The sequence below is a fragment of the Callorhinus ursinus genome, unplaced genomic scaffold (genome assembly GCF_003265705.2).
Source record: "Callorhinus ursinus isolate GAN/ISIS: 27379988/994484 unplaced genomic scaffold, GSC_fseal_2.0 scaffold12, whole genome shotgun sequence".
NCBI lineage: Eukaryota > Metazoa > Chordata > Mammalia > Carnivora > Otariidae > Callorhinus > Callorhinus ursinus.
In genome coordinates, this window is record NW_027397074.1 from 62,266,811 (window position 1) to 62,291,949 (window position 25,139).

At 40.1% G+C, this 25,139-nt stretch overlaps 1 protein-coding gene across 5 annotated transcripts in view; it reads left to right on the forward strand.

Moving 5' to 3' along the window:
- Positions 1 to 25,139, forward strand: part of CPED1 (cadherin like and PC-esterase domain containing 1) — a 268,162-nt gene that overhangs the window by 227,323 nt on the left and 15,700 nt on the right. For all 5 annotated transcript variants that reach the window (XR_012380298.1, XR_012380299.1, XM_025865766.2 and 2 more), the window contains 6 exons: positions 262 to 379; positions 7,137 to 7,273; positions 19,896 to 20,116; positions 20,372 to 20,473; positions 20,899 to 20,986; positions 24,892 to 25,038. Coding sequence is in view for 3 of the 5 variants with exons in the window: in XM_025865766.2 (XP_025721551.1) it covers positions 262 to 379; positions 7,137 to 7,273; positions 19,896 to 20,116; positions 20,372 to 20,473; positions 20,899 to 20,986; positions 24,892 to 25,038 (813 nt within the window). In the remaining 2 variants the exon portion in view is untranslated. The remainder of the gene's footprint in view (positions 1 to 261; positions 380 to 7,136; positions 7,274 to 19,895; positions 20,117 to 20,371; positions 20,474 to 20,898; positions 20,987 to 24,891; positions 25,039 to 25,139) is intronic.

Here is a 25,139-nt window from a genome sequence, read left to right on the forward strand (position 1 = left end):
TCAATGACAGTATTAATGCAGTAATGAATATCAATGCCAAAACAAAGATTAAATTGTCATTAGGATTTATATTCATCTCTCAATGCAAGTAGTTACTTCTAGCACAAACAACTATTGATAAGTCAATACCACAAGAAGGGTAAAAAATTGCTCCCTTTTATCTGCAAAGGTTATTTGGCACAAAAAAATAATCTTATTTTTTTTAGATTTTATTACTGTAGGTCAGGTTAATTACAGCTAATTTCTACCATTTTAATGCAGGATTGTGGTTTGCTGATTCACCCAGAGGAAACCTGTGGGTTACAGCCTATTTCCTCTGACTACATTGAAGCCATTTCACAGCCCGAACTAAAGATCTGTCCATCTGGGGACACAACAGGTGATGATTACTTTGGATATCACTTCTCCTAAAAAATCCTCTAATATAGATGAGTATATACTTAAACTATCCTTATACAAAAAAATCAAGGTACTACATGACTTTTTCATTAGGATGAACGGTAACACATAGAATTAATCTGAATACATTGCTTTAATATGTGAACTATTTGATTCACCAAATTCTTTTTTCTTCACCCTCTGCTCTTTGCCTGGTTCATCCATATTCATCTACAGATATCAGCCAAAAAGTCACTTGTACCAGAAAACCTTTCTTGAGCCTCTGATTTGTTTCCTTATTGTATATTTTCATAGCACCCTGTGCTTTTCTTCCATGACCGTTTCCACAATCATTTAAATGTAAGTACGTAATTAATTCTTTGAGGTCAGTCTTCCCAGATCATCAGCTACATGAGGACGGGGAGTCTGACTTGTTCACACTCTATCAATTCACCTAGCACTGTAATTTCTACAGAGTAGGGACAAAATAAATATCTGTTGGCTATGTGAACCAAAGAACTGCTTAAGGGAACAAGTCTAGGTTTAAATCATTTTTTTAATTTAAAAAAAACATCTTTGAGAATGATCACTAAGATCTCCCATATACTGAACATTAATAGAGGCAGGAAAATCATGATGTCAAATTGAAATTACAGTGTTGAATGCTGCCTAATTATAGAGCAGAGCTGGAATGAGACACTTTGGTGCCACTGTCCACGTTCCCTGTTTCTCTCCTTCCCAGTGTTCTTCTTTCAGTGGAGACTAGTGGGGTCAAGCTAAAGCTGGGACTAAAAATACCTCCAAAGAGATAAGAGGAGCAAGGAGCATCTTCTGTGAGATTCCTGGTTGTCCCTCTGGCCTCATGACCCCAAGTCTCCCTTCATCTAAAGAGTCTGAGAAAACACTCAAGAGCTTTTCTACCCTTGCCATGAACTTCACACCACAACTTGAATGGGAAATGAGTTTCACAAATGGGCAGTACAAATCGCAATTTGGCATGCACAGTTAACAAACATGGGCATATCCCCGTTCTTGAACATGTGTTCTAAATAATAAATCACTGTCGGTGCATAGGGAGGGATTTGCCCATTATGGCATGTCAGGTGGTATGGTTTATGATTCTCAGCTAAATGAGATATATACTCTTACATACAAAGGAGACACCGATGTGTCTAGTTAAGGATTTTTTTTTATCAGATGACATTTTACTGAGAGTCATAAAACAACTTAATTCCATTCCTCCTACTGAACCAAGTCAAAAGTTCTTCAACAAAAAGTCAAAGCTATAGTACTAGATTTCTCAGGAAGTGGCATCTTTTTCTGCTCATTAAATTTGCTGTAACTTACGCCAGGCCCTGTCACGTAGCTATCTCTGTGCCTGGTCCTTAACAGGAGAAGCTATCTTCAAGCAGACACCTTCAGGAACTTGAGTAGCTCGGCTTCTTGAGAGAAGACCCCAAGATAGACTCCCCAGTCAAGCCCATGTCCCTTAGCCTGACAACACCGAGCCTCAAAATCTGGCCCTCCCTGTCTGCCCGCTCCTCCTAGCCTCTTGGCTTCACTTCACGCCCACAGTGCCACTGCAGGATTCCGTGCTCTGCTTCGTGCTGTCCCTGGCTCCTGAAAGTTTTCTTCCCATCTTGGCCTAATTCTCCTGATGCTGTATTTTCCTCTTTAGGAAGCCTCTCCTTACCAGCCCACCCCCAGATTGGCTTCTCTGCTATGCTCCCAGAATACCTGGGGCACATATCCACCATAGCACTTACCTCATTATGTTCCAAGTGTTTACTTTACATGTTTCTCTCTCTTTCACTAACCAGTAGTTTTCAGAGTGGAATGATGCATTGGATGGCGTGGCATGGGACGGACAGTCCACAGGATGTAGCCCGTAAAGATGAAAATATATGTGCATTTATTTTTATCTAATCCTTCTTATTTTTGTTTTATAATGAACATAATACACAGATACAGGAGTATAAGTACATACATTACAGTGTGTATTAATATAGTCAAAGGTGCATTGCTGATAACTGCCCTAGATTATATGTTTCTCCAGAGCAGAGAATGTCCCTTTTTCATCTTTCAGTGATTTTAAAATGGTTGCCGAGGGGCGCCTGGGTGGCTCAGTCGTTAAGCATCTGCCTTCTGCTCAGGTCATGGTCCCTGGGTCCTGGGATCGAGCCCCGCATCGGGCTCCCTGCTCCGCGGGAAGCCTGCTTCTCCCTCCCCACTCCCCCTGTTTTGTGTTCCCTCTCTTGCTGTGTCTCTCTGTCAAATAAATAAAATCTTTAAAAAAAATTTAAATAAATAAATAAATAAATAAATAAAATAAAATAAAATAAAATGGTTGCTGAACTAAAACCAAGATCCAAGTCCTCCTCCTTCCCACGGAAGACTGTGAGCAGTCAGGGCATGGTCAACCAAGGCTCACTGCCCCTCCCATAACAGTTCTAAAGACCTAAAGATTCAAAACAAATGAGTGAGACCAGGAAAAGCAGTTTGCAAGAATGGATTTTTTGTGGCCAGAGAGTTCCTTCCTTGACAGTAGGACTCCCTCCTGCTGAAAGCAGCTGTCATGGTGGACAACGTTGGAAGGAAGTTGATTCAGGCACTCCGGCTTTAGCTTATATGACCATAAATTAGTTCCAAAATCTTATTTTCACAGCACATTACAGTTATTTAGCAAACCGGATACATTTTTTTCCTTGCCAATGAAATGATGGTCTGCACATCTTTTTCAACAACACTAGCTAATATAATTTTGAGGGCCTGGGTTTGTTTTTTTTTCTTTAATTTTAAGTTGATTTTTAGCGTTTAGAAAATAATTTAACTATGAGACACAGCCAAAGAATAAAATCTCTTGCTTAAGAATGAAAAAAGAATTCTTCTAATCTGACAGAGAAACTTATACAGTGATTTTTGAATGAGAAGTACCTTAAAGGAAAATAGCTCCAAATGCATTTTATGATATGTAAACAGACGATAGTATCATCTTTTCTTTGTAGCAAGGAAATATGATTTTATTTTAATACTTCTAATGTTGAAAATATGATGTACTTTTTTCTTGAGTGAAAACTGCTTTATTCTATAACATAGTCAGGAATTAGTGCTATCTATATGATTTTACATCTCACCATGGCCCTAAGTCACAAAAGTGAATTTCTTCTCTCCATTATGTCAGCCAATCTGATTCACTTAAATGGCTGAACTCTAACTTGCATTAAATATAAAGCTATAATTATAAACCAAATAACTTCTCCCAAAAGCCATTTTTATTCCTCAGAATGTCATTCCCTAAAACACATGTCATACTCTATTTCAGAAATCACAGCTTTGATTCATTCAATGCTTAAATATATAACATAGCATTTATGTCCCTCTTTTTGACAATTTTAGTTAAGAGCTGGTATCATTTAAAATGTCAAGAAACTCCAGTCCTGCAGATGTTATACAGATGTCTATTTCAAGCAGTATTACTAAATCACAATAAAAAAGGGGGGCATTTTTAACTAATACAAAAATGCAGAGAGTTATGACTATATAAATATATAGTAGTATGAACCACTGGGGCCAAGTTTTCAGAGACCCAATCAGGAGTCCTTTTGATGTGCTTGAGATTTTATGCCCACAAACTAATTGTACCCATATTTGGATTTTTGTGCATGCAATTGGCCACTTGCTTCTTCAGCTTTAGAAGCAAATGGCCAAAGAAGGCCCCAGTTTGTGCAAAATTAGCTGTCAGCAAGATTAGGGGGGAGAGAGTGTTTGGAGGAGAGGATGCATGTGCTCTGAAATACTCAAGGATCTGACGAAAACTGAGCCCTTCAAAATATTACTAAATATAATCTCATTAGCAGAAACACATTTATGTCCCCCACATACCACCATCCTATTAGAAAGAAAATTAACAATCTTTTTTTTTAAAACACGGTCTCTGTCAACACATGAATCCACTAAATAAATTCAGCATTTCAAAATAAAGATAAATTCATTAAAATAACCTATTTGTGGGTTTTCCTGTAAGTGCTACCAAAGAGGTCATTAGGCCATATTTCATTTTTTGTCTGTTAATTTTGTGCTCACCTGGCCTAACATGACAAAAGGATCAGCAAATTGGAGACCCCAAGACCTCAGTTCTAGTCCAGCCTGTCATTAACAGCATGATCCCATTTCTGCCCTTTAATTCTTAGGTCCTCAGTTTACCTCATCTGTAAAAGAGGAGGATGGACAGGAGATCCAAAGACCCATTCCAACTCCATTCGAGAGGATGCCCACTGACCGCAAATCTTTATGAAGTTGTGAAGATACATAGGCAGGAGGTGGTTATTGATTACAAACACTATATTCCAGGGCAAAGTTAGAATTAGAAGCAAGGTAAATTCTGAATGAAAACCACAGAAAAGTTACAAAAGAGAATTGGATGGAGAAACAAGCACCTTTGAGGACAGTCTTCATTTTGCCATTCAACACCCAGCACCTCTCCTAAATTTTCTATGTCATGTCTTTTAGTAGCATGGCTCTTCTCTACATCTGGAAACTTCAGAAATGCCTTTTACGGAGCAGACTTCTTTTTTGCTCCTATATGGAATCTTTGGTGGAGGCCGCTTCCTTCTTCAGTCCCACTGCTGTTAGAGCTGCCTCATCACTGTCCCCAAAGTACCCCCCATTCCAGCTCTCCGAATCTGATCCATCCAGAAGACCCGACCACATTTCATGTGCTCCATGGGAACTTCCAGACAACTCTGACCCTCAAGATGCTTTCTTTATTCTGAACCGCCAAGGCTTACCTAAGGTGGGGGTGGGAGAGAAAAATATATCCACCAGGTGCTAGGTATCAGGCACTATGGCAGGTGCTATATATATTTTTCTCCTAGAGAGAATAGTAAGTAATTTTTCCAAGTTAAATAGTGGTTCTCAACTGTGGCTGCATATTGGAATCACCTGGAAAGCACTTAAAAAATCCCGGTGCCTGAGTTCCATACCCAGTGGTTCTGAATTAATCAGTCCAGGATACAATTTGAGCATGGGGATTTTAACAAGCTTTGAAGGTGACTCTAATGTGCAGAGTTGAGGTCCACAGAGCTAGCTGAAGGCAGAGCTCAGCTGTGTGTGTGTCTCTAGAGCCCAGACTCTTTTGGCACCACATAGATATTTTTACTCAATTATGCCTTACTTTTATTATGCTGTAACTATTTTACATGTATAAATTGTAACCCTCTAACCTGATTATAAATTTTTTTGAGGTTTAGCATTGTAAGTTAAGAGGCTTACATACGTTAATATATTAAAGTGCTCAGAATATTCCTAGCATCTGACACGTGCTATGAAACGTTATTTTTTTTTAGTTATTATATTTTAACACCAATAGCACCTAACGTCTAGTAAGGTAGATATTTCAATAATGTATTAAGTTAAAATCCTCCCAGAGAGTACTATTTTATCTCCCCCAGTTCTCTCTTAATATACCCACATTTTTTTTCCTTTCCTGTGATCAACTAGTAAGCCATAAACTAGATCTTCTTTCATATTTTATTATTTCTAACTATTCCACAAACACACAATTCTGACATCCTTGAGGTAATGAAATGTGAACGCACCATATTCATTGCCTGAAAGTAGGAATTCTTCCCACTAAAATTAATGTCACACCAGATACTTTTGTTAACAGAAAGCAAAGCCAGGATGGATAAAGTTGTTTTTTTTTTTTCCTTTCTAACTCAAAAAGCCGCTAGGAATATTTAGCTCCTCGGTACTTTGAAGAGAAACATCTAGGGGTAACATAAGCAAGAGCTTTAGGGTAGAGCATGTGATTGCTGGAGACATCAGGGTCTTCTCCACAAAGGATGTAAGTAACCACTCTGTATTCAATACACTGGTTCAAACTCCATTTCTGAAAAGAAGAAAAAGGAAAAAAAAATCAAAAAAAATCATTTCTTGATTTTTTTCTAATAAATTATTAATGTGTCTACTCACACTAAAAGTGCAGGTGTTTTGAATACATATCACTTTATCAATAAAATAGAAAAGATTTTAAAATGCATTGAGAATATTCATTTATCTCATAAGCATTTACTAAAGCTTGTGACCTATTTTGTGCCTGAAGTCTCCTAGTAACAAAGGTAAATATGATATCATAGTTGTGCTAGATACATTACATGCATTATCCCATGAAATCCTCCCCCCAGCCGTGTGAGAACAGTACATGCCTTGTCTTACAGCTGAAGAAATGAAGGCAACAGAGCTAGAATGAGCTGAAGAGATTCACACCGAAAAGGTCACCAATCAAGTTAAGGAACAATACCTAGTCTTCAAAATAATGAGTTATCAGAATATTAAAGTATTTCTCTTATACCTTGACTCTCTTGAAAGCGGGGAATATATGTATTGCTGGATTGCTAACCTAAGCTTGTGTTAGGTCAATGAAGATTTGTGGTCAACTCCCTTAATATTAGTGGCTTCCCATCTACTTCGGTCCTTCTTAGTGCCTAATGTATTATTTAAAAACAAGTAATAATGGAGTAGCACCCAATCTCTTGGTTTTTTGTTAAGAATGTATTTTCACAGAGCAGGACTCATACTTGATTTCGGCACAGACTGTGTTATTTCAGAACATTTCTACATGTGATTCTATCTGGTTGGCAGGGGGCCATGCCTCGCTCCGTGGACTTACACAGTCAAAGTGGTCTTCTCTCTGTAGTGACTTACGAACTATAATTTCAGTAGTAGAATCTGAACAAAGATTTCGCTGTCTATTCCAGGCCAATGGATTGTGCCTTGCCTTAGCTGTTCAGACAACAGGACCTGTGACTGGAGGGAAATAACTTGGCAGCCCCATGACTGCCAATATGGTGTTCTTACTAAGCCCCAACTCCAGCAGTGCCTGGGAGGAAGGAAGGTAGGTTCTGGATCCAGTGGGGGGAAGCCTTTCATTTATGCCACCTGAAGCACCAAGAGCCATGCAATTGTATTGACTAGACCGATTCCTGCTCTCTGACTCCACAGAGGGTAACTAACTGCATGCCATTTGGCTTTTAGAATAATGGGTAAATGTTACTCTAGAAGAGCCTGAACAATTCTTGCTCAGAATGATCCATTATTTCCAAATAAGTCTACTTGACAGATGGAGGACATTAAAGTCATGTCCCAGGCTGCCCCAATTCCATGCTGGTTCTCTCAGCACACATTGGTAAGAGCTTGCCACGTCCGCAGACAGATGGCAGTTCTGAGAAGCTGGCCTTGTCAGCCGCGGCTCCAGCAAGGCCCCGCGGTTACAGCAGACATCTGCAGCTCGCTTGCACAAGCAATGAAATGTCCCTGCATGTCAAGCTCACTTCTGCTAGAGCTTCCTGAGTGCATGACACGCTAACCTTCCTGATCTTCTTTCACGTTCCCGGGCAGGTCTCACACGGACCTCACTAGGCTGCTTTTCCTTTAGTGAGGCCTCTAAGCTGATTTGTTGGACATGCAGTGTCTCCTTGCTAGGCGCACTCTGAGTAGGTAGATCCTGGCCGAGCTCTTGGACGTGTGAACTGGGCACATAGACCGAAATGCTTGGTTAACATGAAGTAAGTAATTCTTATCCAGATCTTCGAAATATTTTTTATTAGATGAACATTTCCTTACCAACCATTTGTAAGCGCTCACATAGGGGCAAGACTGAGTTCAAAACCTGATTTATTTTTTTTAAGTTCTATTAATGCATAAGGGAAAGAGCACTGGGATGAATGTATGCCAGTTTTTCAGATCAGCCTAGGTTCAGATTCTCTACTAGCAAATAATTTAGAAATAATGACAGGGGGTAAAGAGCAGGGCAGGAGGACGGACATTCTTCTTCATGGTGATTCCAATATAAATGCCCCAATTTTCATGACCAAGAGTAGCCCTGAAGATAAAGCAGCCATATTAGTTACTTTTAAAAAGGAAAGAGAAGAAAACAAACATTTAGAAATGTATGAACCATCAGTATTATTAACTGAGAATTGATTCTGTGCAAGGAAGTAAGTGTGCTGCTAACTTTTTCATACCTTAAATCTGACCAGACTGTAAGCTTCATGAGGACAAGGGACATGTTTGAATCACTGACATAATCTCACTGCTTAGCACAACTTTTTGATATGTAATAGTCGCTTATCAAATATTTGTTAACAGATAGGGTAAAATCTTATTTATTTCTAATCACGAATCTGTGAGGTAGCTATTATATCTGTTTTCTACTTAAGAAAATGAAAGCTCAGAGAGATTGAAGAATTCTCCCATGATCACACACATATGTGTGGCTACTACTCTGGCATTTTTAACCACCAACTTGGACAATCCAACATCCACATCTAAGAAATGCAGGACTGGAAGCAATGAAAATAGTTGTTGCTGTAATAGTTAGACATCTCTAAACTCTTCCAGAATCCTGTTCTGACCTCAGAATTTAGAGCGTTCAGGAAAATTCCAAGATGTCACAGTCTATTAACCTGAAAGGCAGTAGATGTTAATTTAATTCATAACTAAATTCCATGGCTTTTGACATGACACATACTGTTTCCCCAGCTCACTTTCTTCATCTATAAAATAAAAGAAGCCTATATGATCTAATCCTATACTGTAGATTAATCAGTTTATAGAAAGCTAAAAGCTTTCTTCCTCCTCTGTCTTAAAATATCATCGACTGGGTGGCTTACACAACAGATGTTCATTTCTCATAGCTCTGTAGGCTGAGAAATCTGAGATCTGGAGACCAGCAGGGCTGGGCTCTGGTGAGAGCTCCTTCCCAGCTTCCATTGGCTGCCTTTCTGCGGTCCTCACAAGACAGAGATAGAGCTCCAGTCTCCTCTTCTTCTAAGGACACTAATCCTGTCATGGAGGCCCCACCCTCAACACCTCATCTGGCCCTAATTGCATTCCAGGTGTTCCACCTCCTAATAATTACATCACTCAAGGGGGGCAAGGTTTCAACATATAAATTGGGGGTGAGGCACAAATGATACAGTCTTTGCTATTTTCAAGGCTGGTTATTAGCAACTCGACAAAGAAATGGTAAGAAAAAAGGAAGATCCCTTTTTTTTCTACCTGTTACAGAGGATGTTCCAAAGTCTGAAAATAAATGCTATGTTCAGATTAGGCAATCCTGGCAGAGACCAGCCGACTGCTGCTTAGCAGTGAGGGCTTATCTTAGTGAATCTCTTAGTCTAACAGAGGCATCATTCAGACCTTCACGCTCAGAATTCCAGTTTGCGAGCACACTGGCCATGGTTCCACAGAGTCCAAACACATTGGACATTGTATTCTATACACCACAGGGAAGCATTGTCCATTTTTAGCAGAGGAGTGACATGGCCACAATTAGAAAAAAAACCCTCCACAGCAGTATGGAGACTGCCTACGGGGAGCAGGGCATGGGTGCTGGGGAGGCAGAGACTCTTTAACGGAAAAATTCCATCACACAACAATGAGGAGTCAAAGCAAGTATAGATTCTGGGTGCCTGGGTGGCTCAGTTGGTTGGGCGACTGCCTTTGGCTCAGGTCATGATCCTGGAGTCCCGGGATCGAGTCCCGCATCGGGCTCCCTGCTTGGCGGGGAGTCTGCTTCTCCCTCTGACCCTCCCCCCTCTCATGTGCTCTCTCTCTCTCTAATTCTCTCTCTCAAATAAATAAATAAAATCTTTAAAAAAAAAAAAGCAAGTATAGATTCTAAGCACAGATTTCTGAAGAAGTATGGTTTCAAAGATAGAATATATATTCTATAGTATATGTACAGAATAATGCCATTGATGTAAAAACTAATACACACATGTTAACATGCCTGCATACACAGAAAATTCTGGAAGTAACACAGTCAAGAATGATTACATAAGTGAAGGGGAACAGGAGAGGGGTGGCTTGGTGACAGGACCAACTACGTATTCCGTGAGGCTGAGGGCAAAATGAAAGTGCAGGACCCTGTGTTCAAAATGATTAAAATTTCCAAGAAGGCAACAGCAGAGCAAGAAAACAAACACAGGTCCCTCCCACTGCAGGAACTATGTGTAGCCCCCCAGGTCACATGCCTACGAAGCCAGCTCAGGGAGCAAAGCATGATTGGCGAAGGGTGAAGAGTTCTTTTAAAATATCTGTATGATTTTCATTTTCATGGGTAAGCACTTTTTAGTCTAAAAATCTGTATTTTAAAAGATTGTATAAATCAGAATTAGGACCGAGGCAGTGGAAATGCAAAGGAGAGTCTGAGAAAGAAATTTTATATTTACAATCATGGGACCTGATAATATACAGACAAGTGCATGCACGCACACACACACCACACAGCACAGACATAATTGTGTAAACATTCACAATTACGACTATCAAATAGCACTTATCTTAAGGAAACACCATTTATGAATAGAAGTAGGTTAGCAAAAAGTTTTCCCAGTATATTTATTTCTCACTCTCCATGAGAAAAATATATATATACAAAGTATCTTGACACTCTTTCATTACTAAATGAAGACAATGCTCATCCTACCCAGAATTTTTCATAATCATTATTCTATTCCAAAGACAAATATATGTTAAAGCATACCAATTACAAAAATAGAAAAACAAGTAACATAAATATTTTGTTTTTTAAACACCATATATACTGACATTTCAGGGGGGTACTCAGTTTCTACTGTGTCAAACGTTCAAAAGAAACATGTTATTTGAGCGACTTTGTACAGAAATTTACTTCACATCTGCATAAGGGTAGCAGGGTCGTGGGCAGGGAGAGGGTTCGGACTGGCGGTCAGCAAGGCTGCACTACAGTTCTGATCCCATCAGACGAAGGGATTCTTTATTCACCGACTCCATCAGCTTAACTCTGGTGCTCCACATCAGAAACCTTGTATAACAAAACTTTTTGTAACTTTCATGATGTTCCACTGCCCATTCACTCCTCTAGCTTTTGATGAGCTAAGAGTCTGTTCTAGGGGCATACAAACACGATCCTCCAAAGAGCTAAATTTCTAGTAGAAGGAGACACATGAGAGAAGTGAGTGTTACAACATAGTGGGTTGCAAAGGTACAGCGCCCCTAGAGGGTGACACCCTGGACTCCCAGGTTCTAGAAAGTTGCTAAAAGTGCCTACAAAGGACGGTGGTGGTAGTTATAAGCAATCTACCAAACACGTTACTTTGAAATGGCTTAACTGAACTGGAAAAAAATAGGGATCTTCATTTTTCCCCCAAAAAGAATCTGTAGGGAGAGTCCTATCCCTCAAGCCTAGTGCCTTCTTGGATTTCCCTTGGATTGGAAGGAACAGATGATGGGCAGGAACCAATCAGGAGTGCAAGAGAGGAGTCCGAGTTTCTCATTTGTCAGTGTAGCAATTTATGCTTCTTGGATTATGTAAAAGTGGGATATGCCTAAACATGCAAATTCTAACAGCATAGTAGCCTTACTAACCTGAAGACTGTCAATTAATATGTAAAACTCAGATTTTTTTACAGTGAGAAGCCGAGGTTCACTGTTGCCACGAATAGGCAGTGCAAATGCTGTGCCACAAAAAAATCCTAATCAAGGCAAGCTTCAGCTTTTGGGACTGCATTAAACAGAATTATCTTCCTCCAAAGAACCAGATTTAAATGCAATAGAATTTGACGGGGCTGGTGAGAATGATTGGAAAGTTAGGCCTTCTAGCATTCTGCTTTCTTTAGAATCTCCAAGTGGTCATTTCCGTCAACTGAATTTCCTTATGTTGTTATTATGACCTTATACATCTTTTTACTACTGTTCTACACTAATGAATGCAAGGCTATACTTGGAAATACATGCCCACCTGTGAGGACAGAGCAAGGCACAAATCAGTTGAGACTTAAAAAGGGGTTCAAGTTTCCAGTAACTTTGACCAGGAACCCCACTGTGCTTAGTGGCATGTGAGCAGTACTGTTACTTTCTAGACTCAGTCATTTGCCTTCGCTACAGTGATGCGAACAGGAGGCTGGTCTCTGGAGGAAACATGGAACAAGATTTCTCCTTCAAGCACTTGTAGCCCATTTCGATGTCACACTTATTTGTGTATGAAGGGCAGGTAAATGTGGGGCTCCTTTTAAACCCTCACCTTAGCCAAGTATGAGTTATCTCACAGATATGTATAGGTTTTATGTTGTGTAACCGTGTTGAGTCAAAGCAAAATCAATTGAAAAATACAAGCTATGTTTTCAATTATACTCTCACACATTTCTCTAAATAGATACCCACTTCTTACTTAACAAGCTCTGAATGGAACATCCACAAAAATTTATCAGAGCATAACTTTGTAATCACAGTGCGAAATTTATAGGATATAGTTTAGAAATATGATAATCAAATTTACAACAGAAAAAATTTAGGAGCCTGACCAAACTGAATTAAGCAAGCCCTTATTTTGTTTGTCAGTTGAAAACATAGCTCAGAATTTAAAACAGTATCTGAGAGAAGAGTGCAATTAAGGAAGGAAAATATAATAAGGCAGTATTTACTGAAAGTACTTAAACTCAGCTGTTAAAACAGGAAATGGAACTTACATCTTTAAGTAACCTTTGCAAGTTAAGTAGTGTCTTGGATTCAAGGTGTTTAAATTTTTGAAGTGTGGCTAATTTATAATAATATGTTCTAATATGTGAGTTCTATTGCAGTTACACAATTCATTGTTGCTTGTCAGTTTCAATATGAAGGGAAGGATAAAAGGGAAGGAAATCACCTCACTCTCCCCAGGAAAGGATGGCTTATCCATAACGCCCACAGCCCAGATAGAATGGCAATATGGATAAATAATTTTGTTCCATGCAGCTAGAAGATCTGTGTCTAGGTGATAGAGTTTAGTTGTTTGTTTCTCCTTTGTGCCAAATTTCATGTATTTGAGGGTGATTTGCCTAAATGGCAGTTTACATTTGTTCTTGATCCCAAAGAGCAATTTGGTTGGTTATCTATAGCTGATTTAATCAAAATGCATCATTGGAAAACATTCATTGTAACCATATTATATTTCACAAAGAGATGCTTTGCTGAGCTAGATTTTCATCATGCCCTAATTATCATTAGCCATCTGATCAGTCTTAGCTTCCTGTTAGGACTGAGTGACCCCTTGCTTCATTTAGAAATGAACATTTATCTTATGAGAACAGTGGTGCCCTATCACAGGGCTCATCAGAATCACTATGGAGCTTTCTAAATAGATGGGCTAAGGTTGGCCCTGGACTAGAGGTAATGAGTAAAACACCCCTTTACCTCACTGTTATTTCCTTATTTACCTATGAGAGAGCACACCAGTAAGCAGGCATTGCCTAGATTAATGGACAAGTAGCTTCTATGGCATGCCTATATAATTTCCCCTCCTGGAAGGTTTCAGTGGGTTCCTGTAAGCTGGACTGAGTCCTGTCTTAGCATCTACATGCATTTTGTTGGTTCTGAAGAAATATCCCTATTTCAGTGAATACTGAAGATAGAACCTATGCAAGAGGAAAGAGAGGAAGGAGGGAAATTATTGAAAATCAAGGGTTTTTTCCTGGCCTATTAATTCTACATATACCCAATTCTTTTTTAGCCTCATCAGATCAGGAGAATCTGAGAAGCTAACAGGCTCCAGACATTTTACTGCCTTTATATTGATTCAACCAAGATAGCCCCCAGTGCTTCTCTTTTCATTTCTTTATAACTTGCTTTGCTACCTAGGTCCTTGTTACTTTTTGATGACTCTGCAGAAAGGAGGTAATAAAGTACAATATTTGCATGTTTAAGTATCACCATTCTTAGTTCCTTTCATTCATGATGAATGGAATGAAAATCATTTTACTTTTATATTTCAGTCAAAAATTCCCAATCTTGGTTGCATTTTCACTAATACTTATACTAATACTAATATTAATACTAGCAATACTTCTTGCTGTTATATGTCTCAAGGACTGATTTTTCAAAGAAGTCTTTCTGTGCATCATGTGGATTATAAATTTAGCCGTTTCATACTTTCACTAAATCATATGTGGAAAAATCTGCATTTAGATTTTAGATTTTTCCCCAGAAAGACAGCATGTAGGAGAATATGTAAAGGCTAGCTAAGTGTTCATCAGACCCATTTCCTCCTCTTCCTGGCAAATGTAGCTTGACTACCTATCTCAGTGTCCCTTGAAATTAGGTGCTGCCCTATGACGGAGTTCTAACCAGTGGAATGTGTGAGCAGCAGGGATGTGCCCAGCTGCTAAGGTGGGCCCACAGACAACCTGGCAGCTCCTTACTCCTTCCCTCAGCTGAATATCAATGCCTGCAAAGCTCTTCGAAACCATCATTGAAATAGGCACAGTCTAACCATCCAGGGACCCTGCCCCCACTCCACACATACACCTGCCTGGAACCACTTGGACTGTTTTCCCAAGGGAGAAATAAACTTCCATTGCGTGTAGGCCATTATACTTCTCGGAGCTCTATTTGTTATAGCACATAGCCTACCCCACCTAATACAGGGACCATATAATACTAAGAAATGAAAACAAAGATAATTAAACGATTTCATGTGCTTTTAATAAGGTGACTTTTTAATAAGCCCCAAGCTTTAATAGAGCCTAGGAACATGATATGCTTCTAGGTCCTCTGGTCCACGGTGGTGTGAAAAAGAGTAGGAAATACGCCAGCCCCTGTGAACTTCTCAATGACATACTGCCTGCCAAGTCTCGGGAATAGAACAGATACAAAACTCCCCTAACCACATCTCTGTCTCCCACTGATGAGTTGAGGTCCAGCCTCCCAGGACACATCCAGGCCCAGAAGCTCCTGCTACTCTCCAGGGCCCACCTGGATGGAAGCAGGCTCCCTTCTTGCACCAAAGGACCAGAGAAGATGCTGCATGGGAAAATGCCATTCAGTCTTTGGGATAAAGTTGCACTGCGGTCCGAAATAGGAGTCACATGATTCCCGTGATGGGCTAATTGAACCGACCCTTAAGCCATTGTTTCACAAAAGTTGAAATAAAATTTGTTTAAGCTGATTATTTTTAATGTGAATTTTCAAAGCATTTTTAAACAAAACGGACTTACTGTTATTGCTGTCACGGCAGCTGCTTTTGTGGGGTTTTTGATTATTGTCGGAAAAAGCCAATATACGTTCATTTTGGGAAAGAGAATAAACTGTCATATCCTCCCCTTCAAAATAACCATGGGTAACTTTCCACGACCCCTTCTACACATCCACATGCTTTACTTTCACAAACGTGCCATCGTTATTTATATTCTGATTGCAATGAGCTTTTCATAAAAGCTAACTGAAATCTTCCCCATCACAGTGTATCCATATTATAGTATCATTGTTAAAAGATGAAAAAAAATTCAAGTGGATGATTATACCTTAATATAAGGAATCTGGTAGACACTTGCACTGCTTCCAATGTATTTGGCTTTTAAAATATATTGTAATGAAAAAAATAAACAAATAAATAAAAATAAAATAAAATATATTGTAATGGACATCCTTAAATATTTCCTAGAAGGGGAATTCCTTAAAATCTGCCAATTTACACACGACAGCAAACTTTCCATTCATCCATTTAACACATGAGAACCAACTCTTATGCCAGGCACTATTCTGGAACTTGGGATTCAACAGTTGAAAAGAAAGAAGATAAAACCTCTCCCTCATAGCTCTCACACAATCGTATATGAGAGAGTTCATGTCCCTGAGCTCATAAGACTGTAGGGGCTTTCAAAATCTTTGCTATTTTGGTAGGGGGAAAAACTAGTTATTGTGATGTTTTATTGCTGACATTGGTTGTTTTTATAATTGCTTACTGGTTATTTGTACTTAATGATCACAGGTTTTTTTTTTCATTAATTGCCTATGCCAGCCAGCACCTGTGCATGCTAGTGTAGGGCAATAATATTCACAGGAGAGAATTACTTACAAATTCTATGGCCAGTTATGGATATTTGTTATGGAAATTTAGGCCTTTTAAAGCTGACCTTTAAAACAAATAATGTACAAATTTCCTTTTTGAAAATTCCCCAAATTGAATGATCTAAAAGATATAAAGATGGACTATTAGCTATGTAACTGGGACTGGGGGGGAAACCCACTCTATTTCCTGATGTTACTTTTAAATTGTGTATGTGCACTTAAAAGAACTAATCTTTTGAAGTTAGAAATCTTTTAGTTAAGAATATCCATCAGCCTCTTACAAAAACTGCTCCCCTACAGAACAGGCCATCTTAAAATCACAACTGCATTTTCATTTTAGTTACAATGTATTATCTCTCTCTTTCATGAATAGAAAGGCATCGGGAGAAAACAATTCTCTAGGAAATATTCTTCTCAGAGTCGTGTCTGCTAGACTTGAAAAATGCTACCTCGTTATTTGCAATTTAGCACTCATCTTGCACATGTTGGTGATGAGGCTTCCTTCTCCCATCCCTGCAGGTCTTGTTGGTCACTAGTCAGGGATGGAGAGGCGAGAGGTGGTTCTGAGAGTGTCGGTTTGCTCAGGGTGGAATCTCTCTTCTGGTTCTCCATCCAGAGCTCCAGTTTCACCAGCAGCCCTGTGAGTCCTGCTGGGGATCTGCAGCAGGGTTCGTAGGGCAAGCGCTGTGACTGAGACATTCCCCATCTTCTCTGGCGTTTCTTCTAAACAAGTTAATGAATTTAAAGTGCCTAGCAATGCACTGCAAGGCCCACTGGATGCCTTCACAAACACTACACTTTGCTGTGTCTTCATGCTAGCTCACACTGGGAGCTTACCGTGCGCCAGGAACAAGACAGGTATGAACATCTCCCTGACGTTCTCTAAGGTGGTGCTGTTATATTCCCCCATTTTACACATAAGAGAAGGAAGCTTTGGGGCAGTCATAATTTATCTAAGATTGTCTAGGTAATAAATTACTGTACCTAAGAATTCTGACATGTAATTCTTTTTGCCTCTGACATTTTCTGTGGGCTGCATCTTTGTATCACCCCACAGAAAAGAACAAATATCTCAAAATGTTTTTCTCTCAGTAACATGCAGCTACTTTGATTTTCCTAAACCCCTGGATCTCTCCCTGCAGACCACAATACAGACCCCCCCAGTGATCTTACTGGCTGCCAGGAGATACCCTAGAAGGGATTGCATCTCCACACCGTAATGAAAAGAACCCGTCGGAAAACCTGTAGTGACACTTTAGTTTAAGAGCGGGTCTTAAAGGTCTTTTACTGGTGTTAAGAGCTGAAATGTGTTCCCACCCAGCCAAATTCAGACACTGAGGTCCTAACTCCCAACACCTCAGAATGTGACTGTGTTTGCAGGTAGAGCCTTTAAAAGAGGTAATGAGGGTGAAATCAGGTCTTATGGGCGGGCTCTAATCCAGTGTGACTGGTGTCCTCACAAGAACAGGAGATTAGGACACAGAGGCACACAGAGGAAAGACCATGTGAACACACGGAGGGAAGTTGACCATCGACAGGACAAGGAGAAAGGCCCTCAGAAGAGTTCAACCATGCAAATACCTTGATCGTGGACTTCTGGCCTCCAGAATCATGAGAAAATTAATTTCTGTTGGATAAGCCACCCAGTGTGTGGTACTTTGTCATGGCAGCCCCAGCAAACTAGTACAGATGGAGCTGGGTAATTACTAGTATCTGAAATTAAGAGCTTTCCAGATGATTTAAATTTCTAAATCAGAAATCTAGACCAGAAAAACAAATCGTTATACAGGCTACATCCAGTGAGAAGAATTTCAAGTGATTTCACAAATTATTTTATCATACTGGAATTTTATTGCCCCAAATGGAACTTGACTGAGAGGATCAGTGACTGGGGCCTTGACATCTTAAATTTTTCAGTTTAGCTTGACGATGCTTTGGGTGTTTGATCTGAGGGCAAATCGGAGATGCTTGGGGATTTCTTCACACAGCTAATAGACTACATTTACCATGGAAGAATGAAATTTGCAGATTCTCACTCATTTTGCTGTGTATGGACAAATGCAGTAGTCCTGAGAAATGACAGCAATGACTGCTGTTAAAATCAGAGAAAAATATGTGCATGACTAACAGAAAGAGAAATCGCAACACAGAGAGAGAAAACTGAAGAATGAAATAAACCTGTCCAAAGACATTAAAAAGGATTGTCTCTAACAAAAGTCCCTTTGATTTTCAATTCAATAAATATTTTTAAAGTGTATGCATGGTAGTATGGGGAAAATTAGAATTTAGAAATTAACCCTGACTCTGACCTCAAATATTTCTAGATGTGATATGAGAAAAAAGACACAGACACAAATAGCCATAATGTCATGTAGTCTTTGATAAAATCTGTAATGGAAATTAAAAATGTAATGAAATCACAGAGGATAGAGAAGGTCATTGGACAAGCTGGGGCATTGGACAAGACCCACTGGGAGAGACAGTTGTTTCTTTGGGGTCTGGAGGTTGTGTAGCGTTTACACAGGTGGGGTTGTAGAGGGAAGAGCTCGCTAGGCAGGCGGATTAGCACAAGGGGAAACAGATGTTGTGGGAGAGTGCATATCATGTTCAGCGAAAAAGTAGGAATCTGACCTGCTTACACAAGGGGAAGCATTGAGAAGACGGGACCATTGACCCTGCACTTGGAGTCAAAGGGCCTAGGTTTGAGTCCTGCGTTCCCCATTTACTAGATTTATGACCTCAATCTCCTTGAGCTTCAAATTCCTTGTCTGTGAAATGGAAATAATGACTCAAACCTCACCATTATGATTAAAGTGGGGTGCCCCGTGTGAAATCTCCACCTAGCAGAGTCTGATATGCAATAAAATTTCTGCAAATGTTGGCTGAACCTAAGTCACGTGGGCTTGATTCTATAGAAAATGGACAGCCAGTAAGGTTTTTGAGCATGAAAGTGAGAGGACCAGAAGTAGGCATTGGGAAATTTCTCACAGTAGTGCTGTGCATATCGCCTGACTTCGAGGGCAGCCATTCCCACAGCTCTGGGGTGATAGGAGCCTGAAGCAGAGCTGCTTCACGGCGCGGGGGGGCAGTATGGAGGAGGGGGTAAGTACGAGTCTTCCCGGGCCAATGGGGCTGGGGTTCGCTCCCTGGGACATAGCTGTTCAGAGACTCAGGCTCCAGTTCTGTGGCTCTTTTCTCAAACAGTGGTGTGACTTCTACTGAGCTGTCTAACCTCAGTGGGTTCCCAGTGTTCATATCTATGAAATGAAGAGGTTGGAAAAATCTCTAAGTATTCTTATAGCACGAAAATATCTCATGACTATTTGAATCCATAAAATCTGTTAAGCTCGTTAGATAGGAAAGCAAAGTGCCCAAGGGAGGTGGAGAAACAAGAGAGCAGAAAGCAAGAAGCTTTAAACATGAGTGAGCAAGTCAGAGGCTGATAACATTGTGAGGAATATGGAAGAGAGGAAAATGAACAGGTTTGGGGGAGGATATGATGAAAGTCATTTCTAACAGCTGAAAGGGCTTTCCTTCAAGGAATTAGCCTTGTGCCTTTAGGAGTATTCAACAAATTACTTACTTTGTATTGTCTCTCACACCATGTAAACATCGGATTTGAAAGCAAATATTTTTTCTTTACTTCATAGATTCTTTTCATCGGAGATTCAACCAACAGAGGAATAATGTACTATCTGATTGAAAGACTAAATGAAACCCTGCAGGAATGGCAGAAGGTGCACGGCATGAAATTCTATCACAACATCAACGGTGGGAAGACTTTGATCAGTTATTCCTACTATCCTCAGTTCTGGATAAGCCCTTCCTTGAGACCAACGTTTGAGAAAGCACTCGAACATCTCTTGCAAAGGTACAGTGGAACTATTATGGATGGCGTAATGCCACAATGGACTGACATTTTACTGGGGGCCATAATTGCTCCCTGTACATCAAATGTGCTGAAAAGCTTAAATCCCAAGTAATATGGATGAAAACAAGTTGGAAACGACAAGGAGGTCCGGTGATCAGATGCTAGCTATGGTTCAGTGAAATGTGAGGCACTGCTGAGAAAATGTTGAGCATCTGTTTCAAGGCAACATGTGTTGTTTTCCTTTCTGGATTTCAGATCCCGTCCCCTGGAGAACACGGGCCAGACGGTATTGGTCGTCGGTGGTGTTCAGTGGCTCAATTCCAATCACCTACAAATTATTCACAAGGTTTTGAAGAGGTAAGTTTCTGCAACAAGAATTGTCATTAGTATTCGAAGTGAAAAAGAAAAGTCACCTTTGAGGTGACTCAATTTTATCAAGATTTTATGGAAAGAGCAGCTTGTAATTTAGAACTACATACTTGAAGTCCAGTTTAAAATGTTTCAAAATACTTTTTGTATCCAATCACAAGAGAACTCTTCAGTATCCACATTTATATTTACTACAGGTAAAAAACACACCCACTGACACATAAAACTCTGTCTACAAAAAAAAAAAAAGAAAAACCAAAACCCTAAAATATACCAAATCTATAAAATGAGAATTTAGTCTTATATGCCAATTATCACATCCTAAAAGAATTCCATTGTATTTGTTTATGTAAGCACAAACACCAAGAAATGTAATCAAAGTTTATGACCTCAGAATTCTGATTATTTCTCAGGGAAAATTTACTCAATATCCTTGTGATCATCAAAACTTTGGGAATTGGATTTCATCTCCCAGTGGATGGATTGCATTTCTTGACACAGGTAGGCCCATTTCCTCCAGGCTGCATGAACTTCATGGTTCCTATAAGGATCTTTGCTGATGTCTGAAAAAGGACCTACAAGGCACTATATAAGATTCAGCCACGTTCATAAAAATCAAAGGAGATAATGTACTTAAGGATTAGGATTTCAAATCAGTTATACTTACTTATTCCTGGAAATAAGGCGACCATATCCCATTAACACGTTGTGAATAATGCCTTGAGCTATAAGAAAAGAAAGGGGATGCCATGCTATGAAAAAATAAAGAACTGAGGCCTGGATGAGAAAGATTAATCTTTAAGTATCCCCTTACCCCACTAACATTTCATACACCTTTAAAGACTCATGCTGAAACCACTAATGAACTTGTCGGTATCAATGAGTACTTTGGGAAAGCATGGCTTTTTTGAAGATGATTTCTGACTGATTGCTTTAAAAAAAAAAAAGTATTTGAAGTAGTATCATTAGTTTTCCCTTTGCTTGGATATTCAGGAATGGGAGGAGTTAGAGGCCTCCGACCAGTTCTTACAGAAAAGAGTAAAGTGGTCTCAGCACTGAATAGAAGTCTCAGAAAAGAAAAGAAAGGCAACTGCTCTTGTTCAAGTAAGGAGAGTTCACGGGCCACAGGGACTGTGTGTGCTTGCTCCAGGGAGCCCCGGGGGAGACTGGAAGCTGTCCATTTACTGTATAAATCGAGTGAGATTTCCGTGTGTGTGTGTGCGTGTGTGTGTGTGTGTGTGTGTGTGTGTGTGTGTGTGTGTGTGTGTTATGTTGAGCCCTCTTAGCTTTCCCCGGAACAGATGACACGATCCCCTCGCCTTCTCAAAACTTTGCCCGCCTCGGTGCCAGATCTCTGATGTAAAATCAGGAGAAGTGGTAGAATGTGGCCTAAGTCAAGTCTCCAAATTCAGCCTCTTAGGGGGAGTGTGGGAGGGGAAGGTCACTTAAGACGAGTTGAGGTATTTAGCATCTGGGGCAGCTGAAGGGTTGGAGGCTGTTGGGGATTAAACGAGAGCTCTTTTGATAATGGTTTTGAGTTGAATCTCCTTGACTGTTATTTACAGTCAAGGTTACAGTTCCTTCTGGAGGACTCTGCTTTGAACCCCCACTTTACCCCTTGCAGGAACTGGAGTACTTGTGACCCTTACTTATATTTAGGTTCCAAACTCAAAATCAATTCATGTCAGCCGATAGCAAACATTTCTACAACACTTTTATGCGCCAGATCCTGTGTTGAATAGTATGCCTCCCACCATGGCTTTAATGATCCTCATCAGTCTTCTCAAATGGAATGAAGACAAAAGGAGGGGAGAGGTGGAGGGGAAAGAATAGCACATGCCAGGCTCTCAGTCACATCCAGATCTTTGAAGTCACGGTCCCCTCTTAGTGGAGCCCACTCGCCCACCACCTCTTCACCTGAACAACTTCCAGTTACCCTTCCAGTGTTAGTTTACCACTAGGCAGACTTAATTGACACACTAGACTCCATTGGCTACTCCTGCCAGGAGCTCCTATAATAGGGCCATGTGTCTTTGTTTATGTCTCTCAACAGATACAATCCTTGGCTGTCTGTCTCCCCTGCTAGGCTAATTTCTGTGAGAGCAAGGACTGGGGAGTGAGGGCTGCATTGCTCTCTCTGGTACCCCGAATGCAATACACAATTCTCAGCACATAGTAGAATCTCAAAAAATATCTCACACAAGAATGAGTGAGTGATACTTCATATGATTTGGCTCCTCCCAGATCACCCCTTCAAGACTGAGACATTCATTTACCTGGGCCACTGGGAGTGTGGCCCAGCTAAGGACTCCCCCCTGACTCTAGCCAGGAATTGCCTTTTGCTGCCCAGGCCTGACTTGCCAGTGTAGGAGTACCAAGATTCAGCCCCCTTTCCCTAATTTGAGCCATCTTGGAGGGACCAGGCCAGCTCTAGAACTCCCGGGGGATCCACAAAAGCCTCTCTTAGAACTACATCACTTCCTGAGGGGGTGTTGATCCCCAAAACACTCTCCCGTCAGCCTCCTGCAGGCAAATTCCCATCTCAGGAATCTGCTTTCCAGAGAACCAACCTTCCTCTAGAAAACTCTCATTAGAAACTGCTTACTGTAAAGTTCCATATACCTTTCATAGCTAGACATATTAAAGTTGAGAAAATACTTGTAACTGGACAAGAAGTCTACAAACAATATTGAACATCATTGTTCACATGATGGCATAAACCAAATTCACATATGTTCCTTTCCCCTAGATTTCTTCTTTAGGAATTTTTCTATTCACTACTTTTATTGGGGGGGGGAACACTCTTCTTGAAGATAGGTATGCTAACACAGTGGAGAAAACAGAAAATTAGATATATTTGTACTGCTTCTTTTACCTTGCAGTTGGATCAACAAAAGCAAGTGATTTTCTTTTTCTTTTTTTCTTAAGATTTTATTTATTTATTTGACACACACACAGACAGAGAAGAGAGCACAAGCAGGGAGACTAGAGGGAGAGGGGGAAGCAGGCTCCCCATTGAGCTAGGAGCCTGATGTGGGACTCAATCCCAGGACCCTGGGATCATGACCTGAGCCGAAGGCAGACACTTAACCAACTGAGCCACCCAAGCGCCCCCATGATATGCTTTTTCAGCTGAAAAATGAGAAGCATTTTTATCCTTTAGAGAAGGCAAGAGTGGGTCCCTTCCTCCGTCAGTTTAGGTTCTCCAAGAAACCGACAGCAGACAGAATTAGCAGAGGAAGGGGGTTTATTAGGGAGAATGTCTGGAAAGGATAAAGGGAAGGGTGCTGAGGAGGCAGGAAGAGTTTCAGGCCCCAGCACCTAATGCATATCACTCAATCTTGCACCAAATATTTTTGGAGTGCCTACTATATATTGGGCACTACTGGGCACTGTGGTTGGCTGTAATTGTCTGATGAAGGATGGATGAGGTAGGAAGTCTCAGACTACAGGGCAGTCTGGGAAAGTCTGAGAAAGTACTAGTCAAGTTGATGAGAAATCCCAGAGCTAGAGTAGTTAGTGGAGGGGTCCCTCCTATCAACAGTGGACCTGAATTAGACTTTCTGCCAAGCACCATCATTGCTTTGGACATGGTTGGGGAGGGAGGGAAGAATATGATCCTGAGAAGCAGCAGCTGGAGCTTTCACTCACTTCTGCTGTTCCCTGAACAGCTCCTGTTCTGTTCCCTGAACAGCTCCTTCTCTCTCTGTTGCCCCACCGCCAGCCAACAGGCAAACCTCACTCTGCTCTGGAACTCCTTCCTGAAGCCTCACTGTCTAGCTGTCCCCCTGCCCCACTGAGCTATTCCCTCTTCCCTACTAGCCCTGAGGCTAGGATATTTACATCCAATAAAGGTCTTAGTAAATGTTTATAAATCTGTTTCTCCTATTACAATGCAATGTCTTAGGAGCAGGGGCCATGATTTATTTATCCTTGCATTATCCCTTAGCACAGAGCTAAGCACAGAACAGCTACTAATTAATATTCAAATGACTAAATGATTAAGAATCTAAATAGATGGAGATAGCCTTTGTGATGTTCAAAATTTGACTTTTAAAGTGAGAATTTTAAATATTTCAATGAACCTTTGTGGAAAATAAACCTAATTGCTTTTCACAGAAGGAAAAGTTCCAAACTGTGTGTCATTCCAGATATTTATGTGTTGCCATTTTATATATACATAAATGTTTGTACTTATATTTTGAGTAAAAAACTGACAACACATCTTTGTTTAAGAAATGCATGTGAAATTATTTTTCTTGCAGTGGGACCAATCTGTAAAAACGATGATATTCACATGATTTCTATCTGAGTTATTAAATCATAAAACAATTCTCTTAATAAAAATTCTCATTCTAATTGAATTTAAATAAAAAAAATTCCCATTCTTCTCCGTTGCAATACAGAGTGAAGTTCAGAACTTATGGAAAGAAAATGTGATTATTCTGGATGCTGCAAAAACATATGGCTATGAAGTGGTTGACACATTTACTATAACAATGGGGCGATACAAGGAGTTTTTGCAGGGGACATGTGGATGCCATTTTCATGAGGTATTTATGCTGGCTCTTTATTTATTGTAGCTTTTGATTTTTTAAATTTCTCATTATATCTTTAATTTCATTGTCAGTGTTATTTTGTTTTAAAAAACTAT